Genomic DNA, 17,552 nt, shown 5'->3' on the forward strand with positions numbered 1-17,552 from the left:
TGGGAAGGCCCTCACTGCAACAATTGTCAAGGACCTGAATTTGGCCAACAACCATGTGAACCTGGGAGCAGATCCTTTTTGAGTTGAATCTTCAGATGAGACTCCAGCTCTGGCTGCTACCTTGATTGCAGACTCACGGGAGTCCCTGACACAAAGGAGCCAGTTAAGCCATGCCCAGATTCCTGATCCACAGAAAATGTGAGATAATAAACATCTGATGTTATAAGCAGAAAGTCAGTGATATTTTGTTACACAGCTATTTACATGTAGTACCCAATCCCTCTAATCCCATTTCTGGTTTAGTGCCCATCTCCCCTACTTCCTTAGTATCTTTCATTTATCACATTGCTTCACAGCTATTGGTTTTTTTGCATCTCTACCTTGCAAGTTCTTTGAGGACAGACACTGTACTAAACAGTTCTTGTAGCTCCAGTGCAGATAGTTGGCACTAAAAGGGTGCTGAGTAATATGTGATGATCGCCCAGGTTGAGCTATACACTCCAACAAGAGTTTCCACAACACCCTGATAATGATGGTGGTTGTTTTTGAACCTTTGCTATGTGCCAGAGACTGACATGAAGCCACCTATGTGCATTCTTGACTAGATTTCTGTGATGATTTTGATTTACAGCCAGGTTTGGGAATCATTTACCTTACACCACCTGAAACCTTCTGTACAAAAATCACATCCTACTCTCAAGCCTTCTTGACTAAAAAAAAATTGTACTGCGTACAGACAGAAAAGTGCACAAATCTTAAGTATTTAATTTGATAAATTTTCCTAAGTGAACACAACTCTGTAGCCACTACCAATGATAGCACATGTAGTGACAATAAGATGGAGTCAATTAGGCTAAGGTCAAGACCACACACCTGGTCTAGCCAGTCTCCTGACCTTCACCTCCTGTTTTCCATCCTTCTTGTTTTGTAAATTCAGCTTTAACCTAAAAGTGTCTATCTTGAGTAGTTTAGGGCAATTGATTTAGGAGATTAACTTTTGAATTAGAAATACTATTTGGGTAGTAGGTTATGCCGATTATTGTTGTTTAAGATAAGGATTGTTCTTCTTAGGTCATGGTGGAGGGAGGGTAATGGATGGAGCCACACCTATGGTGCATCTTAGAATGGGTACAGGCGAAACTTACTAAATGCAGAATACAAATGCCTACATACAGTAACTAAGAAAATGCCATGAAGGCTATGTTGAACAGTTTGATGAGAATATTTCAGATTGTATATGAAACCAGCACATTGTACCCCTTGATTGCACTAATGTATGCAACTATGATTTAACAATAAAAATAAATTAATTAAAAAAGGGTTATTCTTGTTTAAGCTAAGTGTTAATTACTGTTGCTTAAGATAAAGGTTAGGTTTTTGCTTTTCACTTTTATGTATACAACTGTGGTTTTGGAAATGAAATGACAGTCTTGGAGAGGCTATTCTCCACAATCGATGGTTTTCTAAGAATAAAGATATTGGACCTATATTCTGCGCGCGCGCGCACACACACACACATTGGCTGGACAGTGACAGGCTGCCCTACCCGTTCTGTCCAGTAACACCAAGAAGGAGACAAGGGATGACCCAAGACTTAGCTGAGGTCCCTCCCAGTTCACCAACCACAGAGGTAACCACCGTCTTAACACCATCACCACTCATTAGTTTTGCCTGTTCTAGAACTTCCTATAAATGAAATTGTAGTATGTACTTGTTACTCTGTCTTATTTTGCTCAACATCATGTTTATGCTTTTGAATTTTTCAAGCTTCTCTTCTGGGTTAAATTTGTCCAATTATGACTGAGAAGGCTGGGAAGGAAGTTGAAGCCGGGGTACGAAGCTCGGCTCTTCCGAGACGTGGAAATCACATAACATGCCCTCGGCTGACCCGGCATACTCATGTGGCACTCATAGACCTATAGAGCCTATGCCCTCCGCGAAGGCAGCAGGGGAGCTGGCAGAGGAAGGCGGCGTGATTATAACTACGCCAACTACTTATGGGGGCGGGATCTTGGAAAGGGGCGTGGCCCCAGGCCGAGGTTTCCTGTCCGCGCCGGCGGAATCGCCCTTTGACTCCGGAAGCGCGGGCGCTCTGGGAGCGTCACCGTGAACGGCGGCGGCGGCGGCGGCGGCGGCAGCAGCGGCACAGTGCCGGTGGTGGAGCCGCCGAGGTGAGTGCGTGGCTAGGCCTTGCCGGATGCGAAGCACGAAGGCTGGGAGGAGCAGCGGCTGTACCTGGGGCAGCCTCGGCTCCCCCAGCCCCAGGCTTCGACGGCAGAGCAGAGGCTTACGCTGCCCCAGGGGCCATGATTCATCCCCGCCCCTCCATAGGCTTGGCCCTAAGAATGGCTTTGGACCAGCCACGGATCGCCCACCTCCACAGGTCTTCAGTTTCCTCAGGGTTCATTTACTCATTCAACAAATATTAATCGAGCGCTTCTTGCATGCCTGGCACAGATCTAGGCACTGCGGGTACAGAGCAAGACAGATCAGGTAGCTGCACTCTTGGAGATTGCAATCTAGTAGGAGGAGACAGTCAACGACGAGTAAATGCACAAGATAATTAAAGCTGAGGGAGAGTGAATACTTTAGGTAGGGCTATCAAAAGGTCTCTGAAGAGAGTAATATTGGATTGAAACCAGAAGAGTGACAAAACTGAAGGGGCAGTAGCCCTTGGGATGCTGCCAGGCCACATTATAATTGGTGCTTCTGCAGAGTTCCCCTCCTGAAGAAAGACCTTTCCTAACTTTTGGCTTCTGCTGCCCTGCCAAGCAGGGTGATACAGTGGTGAACACGGACATAGACCTGGCTGTTGTCCTTGTTCTTTTGAAACTTAAAGTTCGACTTTGCCTAGTTAATTTCTACCCATACTTTAGACAAAAACTTCACATCACCCTTTCTCAAGTCTGAGTTAAATGCTGCCATAGCCTCATAAACCTTACCTACACAGCATACTTCATGGTACTGATTTTTGCTTGTATGGCTATTGGATATATATCTGTCTTTCCCATAAAGATTGTAAGCTCTATGAAGGGTGGGGCCAGGTCTGTTATTGGCCACCTTAGAATTTTTGGGACACGTAGTAGGTACTCAAAAATCTTTGATTGAATTAGCTATTAAGAGTATTTGCCTCTCTGGTGGTTCATAAGAGATCTCTTCTGGGCTTGTCACCCATAGCACAATGGTTATGGCACCAGCCATAGGCACAGAGGCTGGCAGGTTCGAACCCAGCCCTGGCCAGCTAAACAACAATGACAACTGCAACAACAACAACAAAAAAAAACCCAGGTGTTGTGGTGGGCACCTATAGTCCCAGCTACTTGGGAGGCTGAGGCAAGAGAATCGCTTAAGCTGAAGAGTTTGAGGTTGCTGTGATCTGTGATGCCACAGCACTCTACCGAGAGCAACATAGTGAGATCTGTCTCAAAAACAAAACAAACAAAAAAAAAACTCTCTGCCACCAATTTATCATCATCTCTTTCTAATCATGAACCTACACACAGACTTAAATGACTCTTCTTTGCCTTCAGATTAAAGGCCCGCATTTTAAAGATAGCATTTGAGCCTCTTTTTAAATTGGCTCTATGTTCCCTATCCAGCCTCTTCTCTCCTCACATTGGTCATCCTTTCTGATTTTTCTGATTTTATGTTTTCACCAACACCAAATATTTTCTTCAAGGTCACACTTTTTAAGGCTCTGAGCTTTTGCTTGCTCATGTTTGCTGCCTGCTTGGAATGCCCATCTTTTCCTTCTGTCCTTCAGCATCCAGGTTGTAGGTTATCTTCTCTATAACAGCCTCCATTTCTCTGCAGTGCTCCATTTTGGAAATTTCCTGTTACAGCTGTAATACCAAATGATAGACATTTACACGCTCAGGACCCAGGATGTATTCTATCAGTGTTTGTTGAATAAATGAAGCAGCCCAAAATGCCCTGCCATGGTTAGGACTGGGATAACAACAATACTTTATTGAATTTCTGTTTTGTGCTATGTACTGTGCTAAATACTTAGCATTGATTACTTCTCATGGCAACCCTAAGAAATTGTGTACTGCCCAAGCATAAGGGCTCACGGTTGTTATCCTAACACTCTGGGAGGCTGAGGTGGGTGGATTGCTTGAACTCAGAAGTTTGAGATCAGCCTGAGCAAGAGTAAGACCCCTGTCTCTACTAAAAATAGAAAAATTAGCTGGGTCTTGTAGCAGGTTGTAGTCCCAGCTACTTGGGAGGCTGAGGCAGGAGAGTTGCTTGAACCCTGGAGTTTGAGGTTGCTGTGAGCTATGACACTACAGCACTCTAGCCAGGGGCAATAGAGTGAGAGTCTGTCTCAAAAAAAGAAAGAAAAGAAATCGTGTCCTGTTACAATCCTGTTATTACAGAGAAAGAGGTGAAGGGTAGGGAGATGAAAGAATTGGTTCAGTTCTCCAAATGGATAAGAAAAAGTAGAGATTGAACTACAGGCTCCCCCAGCCTGTAGAGTAGAGTTCTACTCTACAGTAGAGTTCTACAGGCTGCAGAACTATAGAGCTCTCTTCAACCACCATACCAGGCTGTTCCTTAACTGCTCTTATAGGCACTGGCTTGTAGGAGTGAATTTCTTCTGAAAGCAGATGCTGTCTCTACCTGTCTAGACCTGGACTCTGAAACCTACAGTTTAAAGGACAGAGACCTGCCTTTTCCTCATGACTCTTTCTCCACCCTGTGTTCCCACACCTGACACTACCACTGCCATCTTTGGCAGGTGAGCCTGGAAAAAACTGGACCTGTGAGTTATTTAGATTTCTGCACTGGTGTTTCCAGCTGCCCTTCCAACATCGCTGGACAGTTAGGAAAAAATTATTTTTTAATGTGTTCAGAATAAGAGTCCTAGGTGCCAAGGTAAAGAGCTGAGCTTCAGCTTCAGTTTGGTCACTAATGTATTTGCCTTGAGTGGATCAGGGCTGTTCTTTGAACATATAAAAATAATAATCCTTGGTTTGTGAGAAGCTAGTAAGATAGTAACTCAATTATAAAAAACATACACATAGCACAGCAGGCATTATGCTTTGCAAAACTTAAAGTTAAAACTACCCCCAGCCCTTTATTACTTTGCCTTCTGTTGTTTTTTTTTTTCTTTTCTTTTCCTTTTTTCTTTCTTTCTTTCTTTTTTTTTTTTTTTTTTTTTGAGACAGAGACTCACTTGGTCACCCTCGGTTGAGTGCTGTGGCGTCTTAGCTCACAACAACCTCAAACTCTTGGGTCTATATGATCTCCCTGCGTCACCCTCCTGAGTAGCTATATTACATACCATAATGCCCAGCTAATTTTTCTATTTTTAGTAGAGATGGGGCCTAGCTCTTGCTCAGGCTGGTCTTAAACTCCTGAGCTCCAGGGATCCTCCCTCCTCTGCCTCCCAGAGCACTAAGATTACAGGTCTGAGCCACTCCTCCCAGCCCTTCAAAGTCTTTAAAACAATCAAATCCGAGTTTCCTTGTGTGCCAAGCTGCTTTTCCCTCCTTGCCTTTGCACTGCTATTTCCTCTGCCTGGAGCATCCTTTTTCCCTGGCTGGTCTCCGTTATCAAGACTACTGAACTTCTGATTCCTTAAACCATCCTGTAGAATGCTTTGACAGCCACTCCACTCCTTTCCACCCCACCCTACCCCAAAGTTCATCTAGAGTAGACACAGTATAGTGAGTGGTCAAGAGCTAACCTGCTTTATCACCTACTAATTGTGAGAACTTGGGCAAGTTTCTTACCTTCCATGAGTATCTATTTCCTCATTGATAAGATGAAGATAATAATGAAATGAACTTTAGAGATGTTGTGAGCATTAAGACATGTAAAGCAAGAGTTAATGTGGACAAAGTAAGTTAATGCTGAGAAAAGCACTTAGAGCACTCCAGCATCTAATAATCATGTTGGGGCTACTGTTATTGTCATCATTGTTAACACTGCACTGTGAGCTCCTCTACATTAGAGACCTTGGGTTAGCAGTCTTTTTTCATATCATTAGACCTGGCCTAAAGTCTGAGACACAGGACAGCTAATAGCTCATTGCTCACCATGCCCTGCAACTTGTCTCTGAGGGCCCAGGAGGTGACAATTTTTTCATCCTGGCCTCAATCTGTCATCACATTATCATTGAGATTGTGCCAGCCTTTTATGGCATGTCTTGTGAGGGGCCTAATTTACTTTCTATAATTCAACCAACATGGGTGTCTTTCCTGTGGGTCAGGCTAAGTGATATTGTAAAAAGAACATTGGATAGGAAGACAGAAGGCCTGAGGACTATCAGTAACTGATCCCAGTTTGGGCCCCTGTGGAAGGGAGCTTACAATGACAGTGTTCTGTGAATTCTCTCTTCCTCCCTGGTTATTCTGTTCATCTGTGTCCTTCCTTCAAGCATGGAGAGGTTGTAAAATCTTAACACCCTTTATGAGTGAGGAAAGGTCAGGGCTCCAACCCGGGGAGACTTAAAATCTGGGTATAGTTGTAATAAGAGTGTCCTTGTATTCATTTAATTATCAAATGTTTAATGGGGCCTAATTATCAAATATTCTGTACTAGGCCTGTGCTGGTCACAGGGAAGGAGAGCCATGGAGCACTGTCCTCACAGAGCTCACAGACTACTGAGCAAATAGAGCTGGAGCCATAATAACAATGATCTAGTTCCTTCTCAAAGCGGGTGGGACTACATTATCAGGAGTCACCTGGAAAGTATTTTCCTCCACAATTGAGAACTGCTTTAAAAGTTACCATATCTGGATTAGTAGGTGCATTGGAGACCCCTTCCTAAGGCCAGAAGTTGAAGCCCTAGAGCAGGCCCTACCCCCAAGAGTCTATGTGTCTGCTTTGTTCTTCCCATCCATATTCCTTTCAGGAGGGTCACGCAGCACGATGCCAGCTCTGCCCCTGGACCAACTCCAGCTCACCCACAAGGACCCGAAGACAGGAAAGCTGAGGACTTCACCTGCACTGGTGAGCTGGTGCCTTGAGGCCGTTCAGCCTGATATTTCAATCTTGCGATTTCAGAAGCAAAAAGTAAATTCCTTCTTTATCTGCTGCAAGAATGACCCAAGGACCATGGTCAATGATTCAGTAGCCAGGACACTACTAGGCCTTTCCAGGCCTAGGGTAGGAGTTTCCTTCTGAGAAGCAGCTTGAATTTGAACAGTATTTCCCTTGTTACCACCCTCCACCTTCCCCCTAAAGCATTTAATTTTGAATCAGTCTGTTGGCAGTTCTGACTCAGCTTGAGTTGGGCTAGAAATGGACCCAGCCCAGAGCCAGGTTTGGGGATTTGACCCTGTGCAGAGTATTCAGGTTTCAGGTAGGACTTTTTCTGTGCTATCTAAGCTGCTATCCATACTTTGGTGGGAATGCTGATTTCAGAGGTTGAGGTGTCTTTTATCTCAAGTGGAATAAAAAGCACCACATACTGAGACTCCGTCAGGGCTTGTGAGACTGAAAAATAAGGAGGCTGTGAACATGCTGATTACCAACTGCCCAGCTGCCGAGAGAGATTAGAGCCATGGAGAGGTGCCAGGCTACTAAAGGAGACAGATGCTGGGACTGGAGTTCCCATGCCCACTTGTTTTCCCAAGAATATGAGCTTACTTGAACAAGGTAGGAGGAAGTGTTTTCTAGGGGATTGAGTAAAGTCGTGGGAAACAGGAACTTAGTCTTCTATGTCCTGCCTTTTGGATGCCTTCTTATTACTTCCTAAATACTCTCTATAATAGTACTTAACAGTTACAGAGTACTCGCCCTGTGCCAAATCATAAAAACACTTCACCTGGATTATCTCATTTAAGCCACATCACAGCTCAATGAATAGGTATTCTGATTGTCTCCATTTTACAGATGAGGAAACTGAGAATTCAAGTCCTAGAACTAGAAAATTAGGGGAGCCAGGATAGGAACCCAGCTAGGCTGACCCTGAAGCCCATACCTTTAACCTTTCTGCTATGAAGCCTCTCGTTTCCTTTCACTTTTTTTATGTATAGAGAATATTTATCAGAAAATCTAGAACTGTCCTATTGATTATACTAGCTACCCAATAGGTAGCCATTTGTCACATGTTGCTGTTGAACACTTGTAATGTGGATAGTGCTTAAAATGTGAACCAAGGAACTGGATGTTTTGTTAAATTTTAATGCACTTAAAATAGGTCCATGTGGTAAGTGCCAGCAAAGATATAGAGCAGTTCCTTTATCACAGAAAGTTCTGTTGGACAGTATTGGTGGAGACAGGCTCCTGGGGTGGTTGAGTCTGACATTCCACCTCATTCCTCCCTCTGCGTACTGAACAGACACTGGGGTTGTTAGGCTGTGGGCACCATGAGAGCAGGGGCCTGGTCTTTGCCTTTCACTCCTGCTTACCCATTGTAGTAGCTCTCAGGAAACATTCCATAAATGAGTCAGGGACTGCAGCCAGGCCTCGTGCCAGGTGTTGAAGCTACAAAGACAAAAGATGTGATTCTGGCCCAGTAAAAAAACAGACCAGTAGCTTCTCTACAGTATGATCAGTGTTATGATGGAAGGAAATCCAGGCTGAGTACAAAGGCCGGGCCTCTGATCCACACCAGTGGGGTTTGTAGACAGAGAGAAGTCTTGGGGCTGATGGGAGGGCACACAGCCAGGGAAGACTTCCTGAAAGGGGGGGATTCTGAATTGGGTATGAAGGGTGAATAACACTAACCAGGCTGAGCAACAGGAGAAGGGTGGATCTGGCTGGAGGACTGGAGTATGCGGTCAGTCCTGGAGTCCTGAGAGAGTCTGACTCTTACACCAACCACAAGTTACTTATAGTGGTAGCTAACAATATAGCAGAATTACCAAGCACAGGCTTTGTGTTGATCTCCCACATAGTTGTCTGTATGCCTTTGGGCAAGTTATTTAACCTCTCTAAGCCTAAGGATCCAAAAAGGGTAGTAATAGGCTCAGCTTTGGGGGTACAGGGGTTGTGAAGATTAAATGAGATGTCTGAATTAGCACTACGCTTAGAACATGGTAAGCATTGAATAAATTATAGTTAGGATTGTGATGACAATAGACATTGCAACAGCAGCATTGAGTAGGAGGTAGGGTGACAAAAGGGATGAGCTGAGGGAGACAGATGACTGATCAAGGAAGCATCTTGTTGGCCATACTGAAGAGCATTGCTCTGCAACTTCTGAAAGACTGTCCTAAGATATGTACCTGCCCTATATTCTTCACGTTAATCTCAACTTGGGGTAAGATCTCTTCACGTTAATCTCAACTTGGGGTAGTCACTATACTGCCTTTGTTGGGTAATAAGTAGAAGTCATGTTGGTCGAATAGCTACTATTCAAATGACTATACTTTAAGGCTCAAAAGAAATAATCTTGGGCTGGATGTGGTGGCTCACACTTGTAATCCTAGCACTCTGTGAGGCCAAAGTAGGTGGATTGCTTGAGCTCAGGAGTTCAAGACTAGCCTAAGCAAGAGCAAGACCCCATCTCTACTAAAAATAGAAAAACTAGCCAGGCGTTATGGTGGGTGCCTGTAGAGGCTGAGGCAGGAAGGTTGCTTGAGCCCAGGATTTTGAGGTTGCTGTGAGCTATTATGCCACAGCACTCTACCCAGGGCAACAGAGTGAGACTGTCTCTTAAAAAACAAACAAACAAACAAAAAAGTCTTGGGCCAGAATGGATGAGTGGACTTTTAAGGAAAACAAGACTGGTACAACATTTGGAAAATAGTGCCAAATGGTTTTTTATTTGAAATTAGAAATTTGATGGGCAGAGACTATTCTGATAGCTTCAAAGAAGAGGTAGGATCTTAGAAAGCCTCATTGAGTGGTGGGACGGATTGGGATAAGAGAGAGAACATAGCTGGAGTCTACTACTCCCCTGCTCTGAAATCTTCCATGGTCCCTTATTAACTCCAGAGTAAAACCCCACACTTGAGTTGGGCAGTCAATGCCCTTTAAAGACCTTGGTAGAATCTGGTCATTCATTACCTTCATTTATTCTTTTGTTCAGCTAGCGAATGTATATGGAGACCTTACTTGGTGTCAGGCACTACAGTAGGGACTGGGAAAGTTGTGGTGAGCAAGGCTCAGACTATCACCAGAGACCCACAGGCTAGTAAGGGAGACAGTTGAGAAGGCAGGCAGGCCGGCCGGCCCTTCTCTTTTATGTAACTTTATTGAGGCGTCACTGAAGGACAATAAACAGCACCTTTAAAGTAGACCATTTGGGCTGGGCGCATTGGCTCGTACCCGGCAGGTGGATTGCCTGAGCTTACGAGATCGACCTGAGCCAGAGCAAGACCTCATCTCTAAAAATAGCTGGGCGTTGTGGCGGGCGCCTGTAGTTCCAGCTACTTGGGAGGCTGAGGCAAGAGAATTGCTTAAGCCCAAGGGTGTGAGGTTGCTGTGAGCTGTGACACCATGGTACTCTACTGAAGGTGACTCTGTCTCAAAAAAAAAGTAGAACATTTGATTGGTCTCGACATCTTTGTACACCCCCGAAGCCATCACCATAGTCAAGAAAATAAACATTTCCACTTGGAAACCACCATGTTTCCTAGTGCCTCTCTTTAACCCATCCCTTCCTCTCTTCCTGTCCCCAGTGACCACTAATCTGTAAACACTTTGATGCTGTTCACTTGATATAGTCAAGGGAAGCACAGAGTGGAGGTTCAAGGGGAGAGCTCAGGCAAGCTCCTAAACCAGTTGGGGTGAGAATTAGGCTTCTTGGAGGAAGTGAAGTCAGAGCTGGGATCTGAAGGACAAGCGACCAGACTGAGGTGACATATGGATATTGTAGGTCATTGAGTAGGTCTGCAATATAAGCTTTTAGTTTAAAACTGGCCTCAGTTGTCTCCTTAACCCCTTGACCTTGGGAAAGTTTCTGAACCTATTGAGTCTTTGTTTCCTCCTCTGTAAAATGGGGTGAATATTATCCCTTTTAATTGTTGTAGTTAAAAAGAAGTAGGTTGTGGAACATGTCTGCTGACCAGCTGGCACAGGGCAGGTCCTCAATAAGTGGTGACTTTCATTGTCATCATTTCTGCATTCTTCAAATCCATCTCCCACTACCCAGTACAATCCGTCCCCTTTTTTTACGGCCCATGTTTATGCCTCTGTAAAAACTGTTTCTTCCATCTAAAAAAATCTTTCCCATCCTCCAAGGCTCAGCTCAGATGCTGCCTGCTCGGAAGCCGTTTCTTATTCTCCAGGGGCTGTTAATTCCCTTCTGTACTCCCACAGACCCTCTGCTAGGTCTGAGTTGTCACTTCTGCTGTTATGTGCTCACTTGGTGGCTTAGATGTGCATCTTCCCCCCCATAGGATTGTAGGGAAAGTAGAATTCTTTTGGGGGGGAGAGGGTGTTTGTCAGGGGAATGAGTAGCTTGGCCTGAGAGTTGACATGAAGAGGTAAAGTGTCAACATATAAAGGTGGGAGGAAGCTTGAAAGCCAAGGAGATGGATTTAGGCTTTAGTTTAGACAGTTGTTTTGAATTTGTTTCAGTTAGCAGAATTCATTTTTCAACAGACTTGTGCCTGAAACTCTGCTGTATAAATTTTATTTAAATGGGAGGATGTCCTGCAGATAAATGATCCAAGGATTCTTATGGAACCTGAAGACTCCACAGTTTGAAAAATTGCAGAAAGCAGCAGGAAGGGGCTTGGCATCCGTAGGTCAGTGGTTATGGTGCCAGCCACATATACGAGGGCTAGCGGGTTGGAGGCCAGTCTGGGCCTGCTAAAACAACAATGACAACTGTAACAGAAAAATAGCCAGGCATGGTGCCAAGCGCCTAAAGTCCCAGCTACTTGGGAGGCTGAGGTAAGAAAATCGCTTAAGCCCAAATGTTTGAGGTTGCCGTGAGCTGGGACGCAATGGTACTCTACCAAGAGCAACATAGTAAGACTCTGTCTCAAAAAAAAGCAATAGGCTTAGGTGGTTCTTGAGGAGACCAACCCATCAGTCTCAACTTTCCTATACCTGCTGGACTAACAGACCCGGAAGTGAGTGGGTTATAGTTGACAACAGCTGAGGTATTGCCTGGCTGTCCTGTGTTTCTACTTCTCCCAGAGAAAGCAACCCTTATGTAGGTAAACCCATCTTCTCTTTGTGGTGAACAAAGTAAGGTTTGTTAATGGTAAAGTAAGGGCTGGATTGAGGGAGCTTGTGATTCTAAGCTGAGACTTGCAGTTACTTGATTAGAATTTTTTCTTTAAAAAAATTACTGAGGTGTTTTTTTTTCTGGTTATAAAAAGGTTATAGCACAGTGATAGGTACAGGGTGATACCATTTGTGTAAGAAAGAAAACAGACCTAAACAAATGCATATTTTAACCTAAATGCCTAGAAGAGGTCTTCTAGGACACCTAGGAGATGGTGAGTGGTTACCTTTAGGGGACACAGACTGGGAATTGGTCCCAGGTGACTCATCTTCTCTGTAGCATTGTATGTTTTGAAAGAAAAGGTGCTCATGTCTCACTTGTATAATTAAAAATTAATTTTAAAAGTTATACGTGTTCTTTTTTTTTTTGTAGAGACAGAGTCTCACTTTATGGCCCTTGGTAGAGTGCTGTGGCCTCACACAGCTCACAGCAACCTCCAACTCCTGGGCTTAAGCGATTCTCTTGTCTCAGCCTCCCGAGTAGCTGGGACTACAGGCGCCCGCCACAACGCCTGGCTATTTTTTGGTTGCAATTTGGTCGGGGCCAGGTTTGAACCCGCCACCCTCAGTATATGGGGCCAGCGCCTTACCGACTGAGCCACAGGTGCCACCCCACGTGTTCATTTTTAAAAAATGGAAAATAACCTCATATATTCAACCCACCCCCCAAAACTGGAGATAACCACTGTTAGCTCTGGGGTGTTGTCCCTCCAACTTCTTTTTTTTTTTTTTTTTTTTAAGATTTATTTATTTATTTGTTTGTTTATTTTTGCAGTTTTTGGCCAGGGTCAGATTTGAACCTGCCACCTCTGGTACATGGGGCTGGCGCCCTACTCCTTTGAGCCACAGGCGCCGCCCCCAACTTCTTTTGTTTTTTTTCCAACTTCTTTTTTTAAAATCCCCAGTGTATATGAACACTTTTTTAAAAATCTGTGCCAGTGTCTATGAACACTGGCACAGATTTTATGTATGTATGTATATGTATAATCTTTAAAAAAAAAAAAATACTCAAAGCCTGATTATATTAGAGAGTTTTGTATCCTGCTTTCTCTTTCCTAAGCTTTTTCCCATGTCATTAAATTCTCTCCAAAAACATAATTTTAAATGGCTGCCCCATGTTCCCTGGATGCATCCTTGCCCTTTTCTTACATACACTTGGTTCTTTATGCTTAAAAGCTCTTTGGAGGGTCACTGGTTAGAACAGCCAAGTGTTGTCGTTGCTGTGGTTTGGCAAATGGACCCTCACTGACTAACCTCTGCCACGTTAACACGTGGTTTTTGGATCCCTAGCACCAGGACCAGAAGGCAGAGCGGTATTTTGTGTTATACAAACCACCCCCTACAGACAACATTCCCGCCCTAGTGGAGGAGTACCTGGAACGTGCCACCTTCATAGCCAATGACCTCGACTGGCTCCTGGCCTTGCCTCACGATAAATTCTGGTGCCAGGTAACATTCTATCAAAATTAATGCTAAAACAAAGCACATGACATGCTGTTGGTTGGTTGCTGTGGTTGTTTTTCTTCCTCCAGGGGCTGCTTTTTTTGTCTACTTCTCACATTGGATCCTTAACAGCAAATTGTGGTTTGGATTACTCTGTTTTGAATCACAGTCTTAGCGATGGACTCACCTTGCAGAGTGTCATTTTTAGAAAGTTGTGTTTATCCCTGGGCTCATTCATGCCTGTTTGGTCCCTTGGGGTCAGAGTGTTTGCAATAGGCCACGGCTGATGGACAGTGAGCCCCTGCACAATCCACCCCAAAGCCCTAGAGCTCAGGGATAAATCCTCTGTCTCCTCTATTGCCTGGTTTAGGTTATCTTCGATGAGACCCTACAGAAGTGCCTAGATTCCTACCTGCGCTATGTCCCCCGCAAGTTTGACGAGTGGGTGGCCCCAGCCCCTGAGGTTGTTGACATGCAGAAGCACCTCCATCGAAGTGTTTTTCTTATCTTCCTCCGCATGTCCACTCACAAGGAATCCAAAGTAAGCCTCTGATCCCATGACAGATTGCCACCTGACACCTAATACCTCTGTGCTGGGCTCTCTAACCCGGGGGAGGAAAGCTCTGGAAGCATTGGGTTTCCTCTTTGTCTCCCTTCCACCTTTATTCCCACCGCTGGGAAAGAAATCTGTGCCACTTCCCTTATTCTCTAATTCACCAGATGGGTCTGCATTACACTCAGTGTTTTCATCAATGGCAAGGCCTCTTGCCAGCTGACACATGACTGCCTTCACTTGTGCGTCAGAAGGGAAAAGCACTAATTCTGACTTTTTTGAAGGAACTCATATGCTCTTTTTTTTTTTTTTTTTTTTTTTTTTATAGAGACAGAGTCTCACTGTACTGCCCTCGGGTAGAGTGCCGTGGCGTCACACAGCTCACAGCAACCTCCAACTCCTGGGCTTAGGCGATTCTCCTGCCTCAGCCTCCCGAGTAGACTCATATGCTCTTTTAAAACATCTTTACCGTGGGTCGGCGCCTGTGGCTCAGTGAGTAGGGCGCCATCCCCATATGCCGAGGGTGGCAGGTTCAAACCCAGCCCCGGCCAAACTGCAACCAAAAAATAGCTGGGCGTTGTGGCGGGCGCCTGTAGTCCCAGCTGCTCGGGAGGCTGAGGCAAGAGAATCGCATAAGCCCAAGAGTTAAGAGGTTGCTGTGAGCTGTGTGACGCCCCGGCACTCTACCCGAGGGCGGTACAGTGAGACTCCGTCTCTATAAAAAAAAAAAAAATCTTTACTGTTTTTCCCTCGACTTTAAAAATAATGATACTGTCTCTGAACAACTTAGACATTACAGAAATATTATATGGATAGTAAATGTTACCCACAAAATCCCCTCTCCCTAAAATAATCGGTATTAAGGTACATGCTCCTTTGGGGAATTTTTTTTTGTCTTTGAATGTGTATGTGCATGTGTATTTAAAAAATAGGATCTTGGGCGGCGCCTGTGGCTCAGTGAGTAAGGCGCAGGCCCCATATGCCGAAGGTGGAGGGTTCAAACCCAGCCCCGGCCAAACTGCAACAAAAAAATAGCTGGCCGTTGTGGCGGGCGCCTGTAGTCCCAGCAGCTCGGGAGGCTGAGGCAAGAGAATCGCGTAAGCCCAAGAGTTAGAGGTTACTGTGAGCCGTGTGACGCCACGGCACTCTACCCAACGGCGGTACAGTGAGACTCTGTCTCTACAAAAAAATAAAAAATAAAATAAAATAAAAAATAGGATCTTGTCCTGGCACAATGGCTCGCACCTGTAATCCTAGCACTCCAGGAGGCCCAGGTGGGAGGATCACTTGAGCTTAGGAGTTTGAGACCAGCCTGACCAAGAGTGAGATCCTGTCTCTACAAAAATAGAAAAATTAGCCAAGTGTTGTAGCTGGCACCAATAGTCCCAACTACTCAGGAGGCTGAGCCAGGAGTATTGCTTGAACCCAGGAGTTTGAGGTTGCCGTGAGCAAGGCTGATACCACTGCAGTCTAGCCTCAGGGACGTAGTGAGACTCTGTTTCAAAAAATAAATAAATAAAAATTTAAAATAGGATCTTGCCTTTTTAAAAAACTTTTTAGTATGAAACTTTCAAACATACACATTCAGTCTTTGTAGAAACAAAATTTTCATATACAAAGTACAGTGAATCCCACATACTTGAGTTTTCTTTTTTCCCTGGAATATTTTATTTTATTTATTTTTTTGTTGTTGTTGCTGCAGTTTTTGGCTGGGGCTGGTTTTGAACCCACCACCTCCAGTATATGGGGCCGGTGCCCTACTCCTTGAGCCACAGGCACCACCCTTCCCTAGAGTATTTTAAAGCAATCCCAGACATCATACTAATTTACCCACAGATATTTCTTTTTGCTGTTGTTGTTTTTTTTCGAGAGAGAGTCTTACTGTGTCGCCCTCGGTAGAGTGCTGTGGCATCACAGCTCACAGCAACCTCAAACTCTTGGGCTAAAGTGATTCTCTTGCCTCAGCCTCCCAAGTAGCTGGGACTACAGGCGCCCACCACAATGCTTGGCTATTTTTTTTTGTTGCAGTTGTCATTATTCTAGCTGGCCCAGGCCAGGTTCAAACTCACCAGTCCCAGTGTAGATGGCTGGTGCCATAATCCCTGTGCTATGGGTGCCGAGCCCCCACGGATATTGCAGAATGAATCCTTAGCTGACTGTTTTCTAGTGTGCTTTTGCTTCATTTTACGTTAAAATGGAGAATGGCCGTTGTTACAGATCTGTGCATGAGGCTCAGACATGTCCACAGACTATCAATGATTAGCCAATCTCCAGTTGATGGACCCAAAGGTTGTTTCTCATGAGTTTGCTATTACTTTATAATATATGAGCATTCAGAAAGTCTCAATCCTTTCTCTCTGCACTTTTCCTTAGGATCACTTCTTTTCCCCCTCTGCATTTGGAGAAATTCTCTACAATAATTTCCTCTTTGACATCCCAAAGATCCTGGACCTCTGCGTGCTCTTTGGAAAAGGGAACTCACCGCTGCTCCAGAAGATGATAGGTGTGTAGGATGTGGAGCTGGAAGGTTGCAAAGAGACAGCTTCCATGTGCTAAATGAGAGGTTGCAAAGGCTAATCCTTAGATTGTACAAGGGGATTCAGCACCAAAGGGGTAGATAGTCCTGGGAAATTGCTAAACAGATACATGAATGTTAACTCAAAAGGAGCGATTAAGTGTCTATGAGAGAGGGGAGACAAAACTGTGTACCAGGGGCTGGGCTTACTGGCTCCTTCCTATAATCCTAGTATTTTTGAAGGCCAAGACAGAAAAATCACTTGAGGAGAGTTTGAGACCAGCCTGAGCAACACAGTTAGACCCCATCTCTATAAAAAATTAGCCAGGTGTGGTAGCACACTTCTATAGCCATAGCAACTTGAGAGGCTAAGGCAGGAGGATCGCTTGAGCCCAGAAGTTTGAAGTTACAGTGAACTGTGACGACACCACAGCGCTCTAGCCTGGTGAAAGAGCAAGACCCTGTTTTCCCCCTGCAAAAATGTGTATCAGACAGTTCCTCGAGGACCTGAGAATCACAGTATTATATTAGGTCACATGACAAATTAAGAAATGGGAAAGTTTCCTTTCATAATGAGAGTAAGAACAATAGTGGTAGCTAACCTTTATTTGGGTGTATTGCGGGGCCTTGGCACTCTGCTGAGCACTCCATATATGTTATCTCAATTGTGTCCTCACAGCAGCCCTATGAGATGAGTGCTGTCATCATCCCCATTTACAAATAAGGAAACCAAGGTTAAAATATAAGTGATTTTGCCTCAGGGGACATGACTAATAATTGGTCCAGCAGAGACATATGTCCGTGTAAACCTGACTCAAGCGCTTGCTCTTTGCTGCTGCCTGCTTCAGGGATGATGGCGCTATCTCAAAAATGTCATGATTTGTATTGCCACTGAGAGCAGTT

General features: G+C 44.6%; 1 protein-coding gene across 5 annotated transcripts in view; it reads left to right on the forward strand.

Moving 5' to 3' along the window:
• The first annotated feature begins 2,041 nt into the window (after nucleotides 1–2,041).
• The window catches only part of ASCC2 (activating signal cointegrator 1 complex subunit 2), a 48,183-nt gene continuing 32,672 nt past the window's right edge, over nucleotides 2,042–17,552 (forward strand). Inside the window, exons 1-5 of one of the 5 annotated variants that reach the window (XM_053588000.1) lie at nucleotides 2,047–2,171; nucleotides 6,863–6,960; nucleotides 13,429–13,587; nucleotides 13,952–14,122; nucleotides 16,508–16,637. In XM_053588000.1, coding sequence (XP_053443975.1) covers nucleotides 6,880–6,960; nucleotides 13,429–13,587; nucleotides 13,952–14,122; nucleotides 16,508–16,637 — 541 coding nt within the window. In that variant the 5' untranslated portion in view covers nucleotides 2,047–2,171; nucleotides 6,863–6,879. Of the gene's footprint in view, nucleotides 2,172–6,862; nucleotides 6,961–13,428; nucleotides 13,588–13,951; nucleotides 14,123–16,507; nucleotides 16,638–17,552 lie in introns of all 5 variants that reach the window. The other 4 variants (XM_053588001.1, XM_053588002.1, XM_053588003.1 and 1 more) reach the window with 4 other exon arrangements.

Source organism: Nycticebus coucang, chromosome 4 (assembly GCF_027406575.1).
Source record: "Nycticebus coucang isolate mNycCou1 chromosome 4, mNycCou1.pri, whole genome shotgun sequence".
Taxonomy (NCBI): domain Eukaryota; kingdom Metazoa; phylum Chordata; class Mammalia; order Primates; family Lorisidae; genus Nycticebus; species Nycticebus coucang.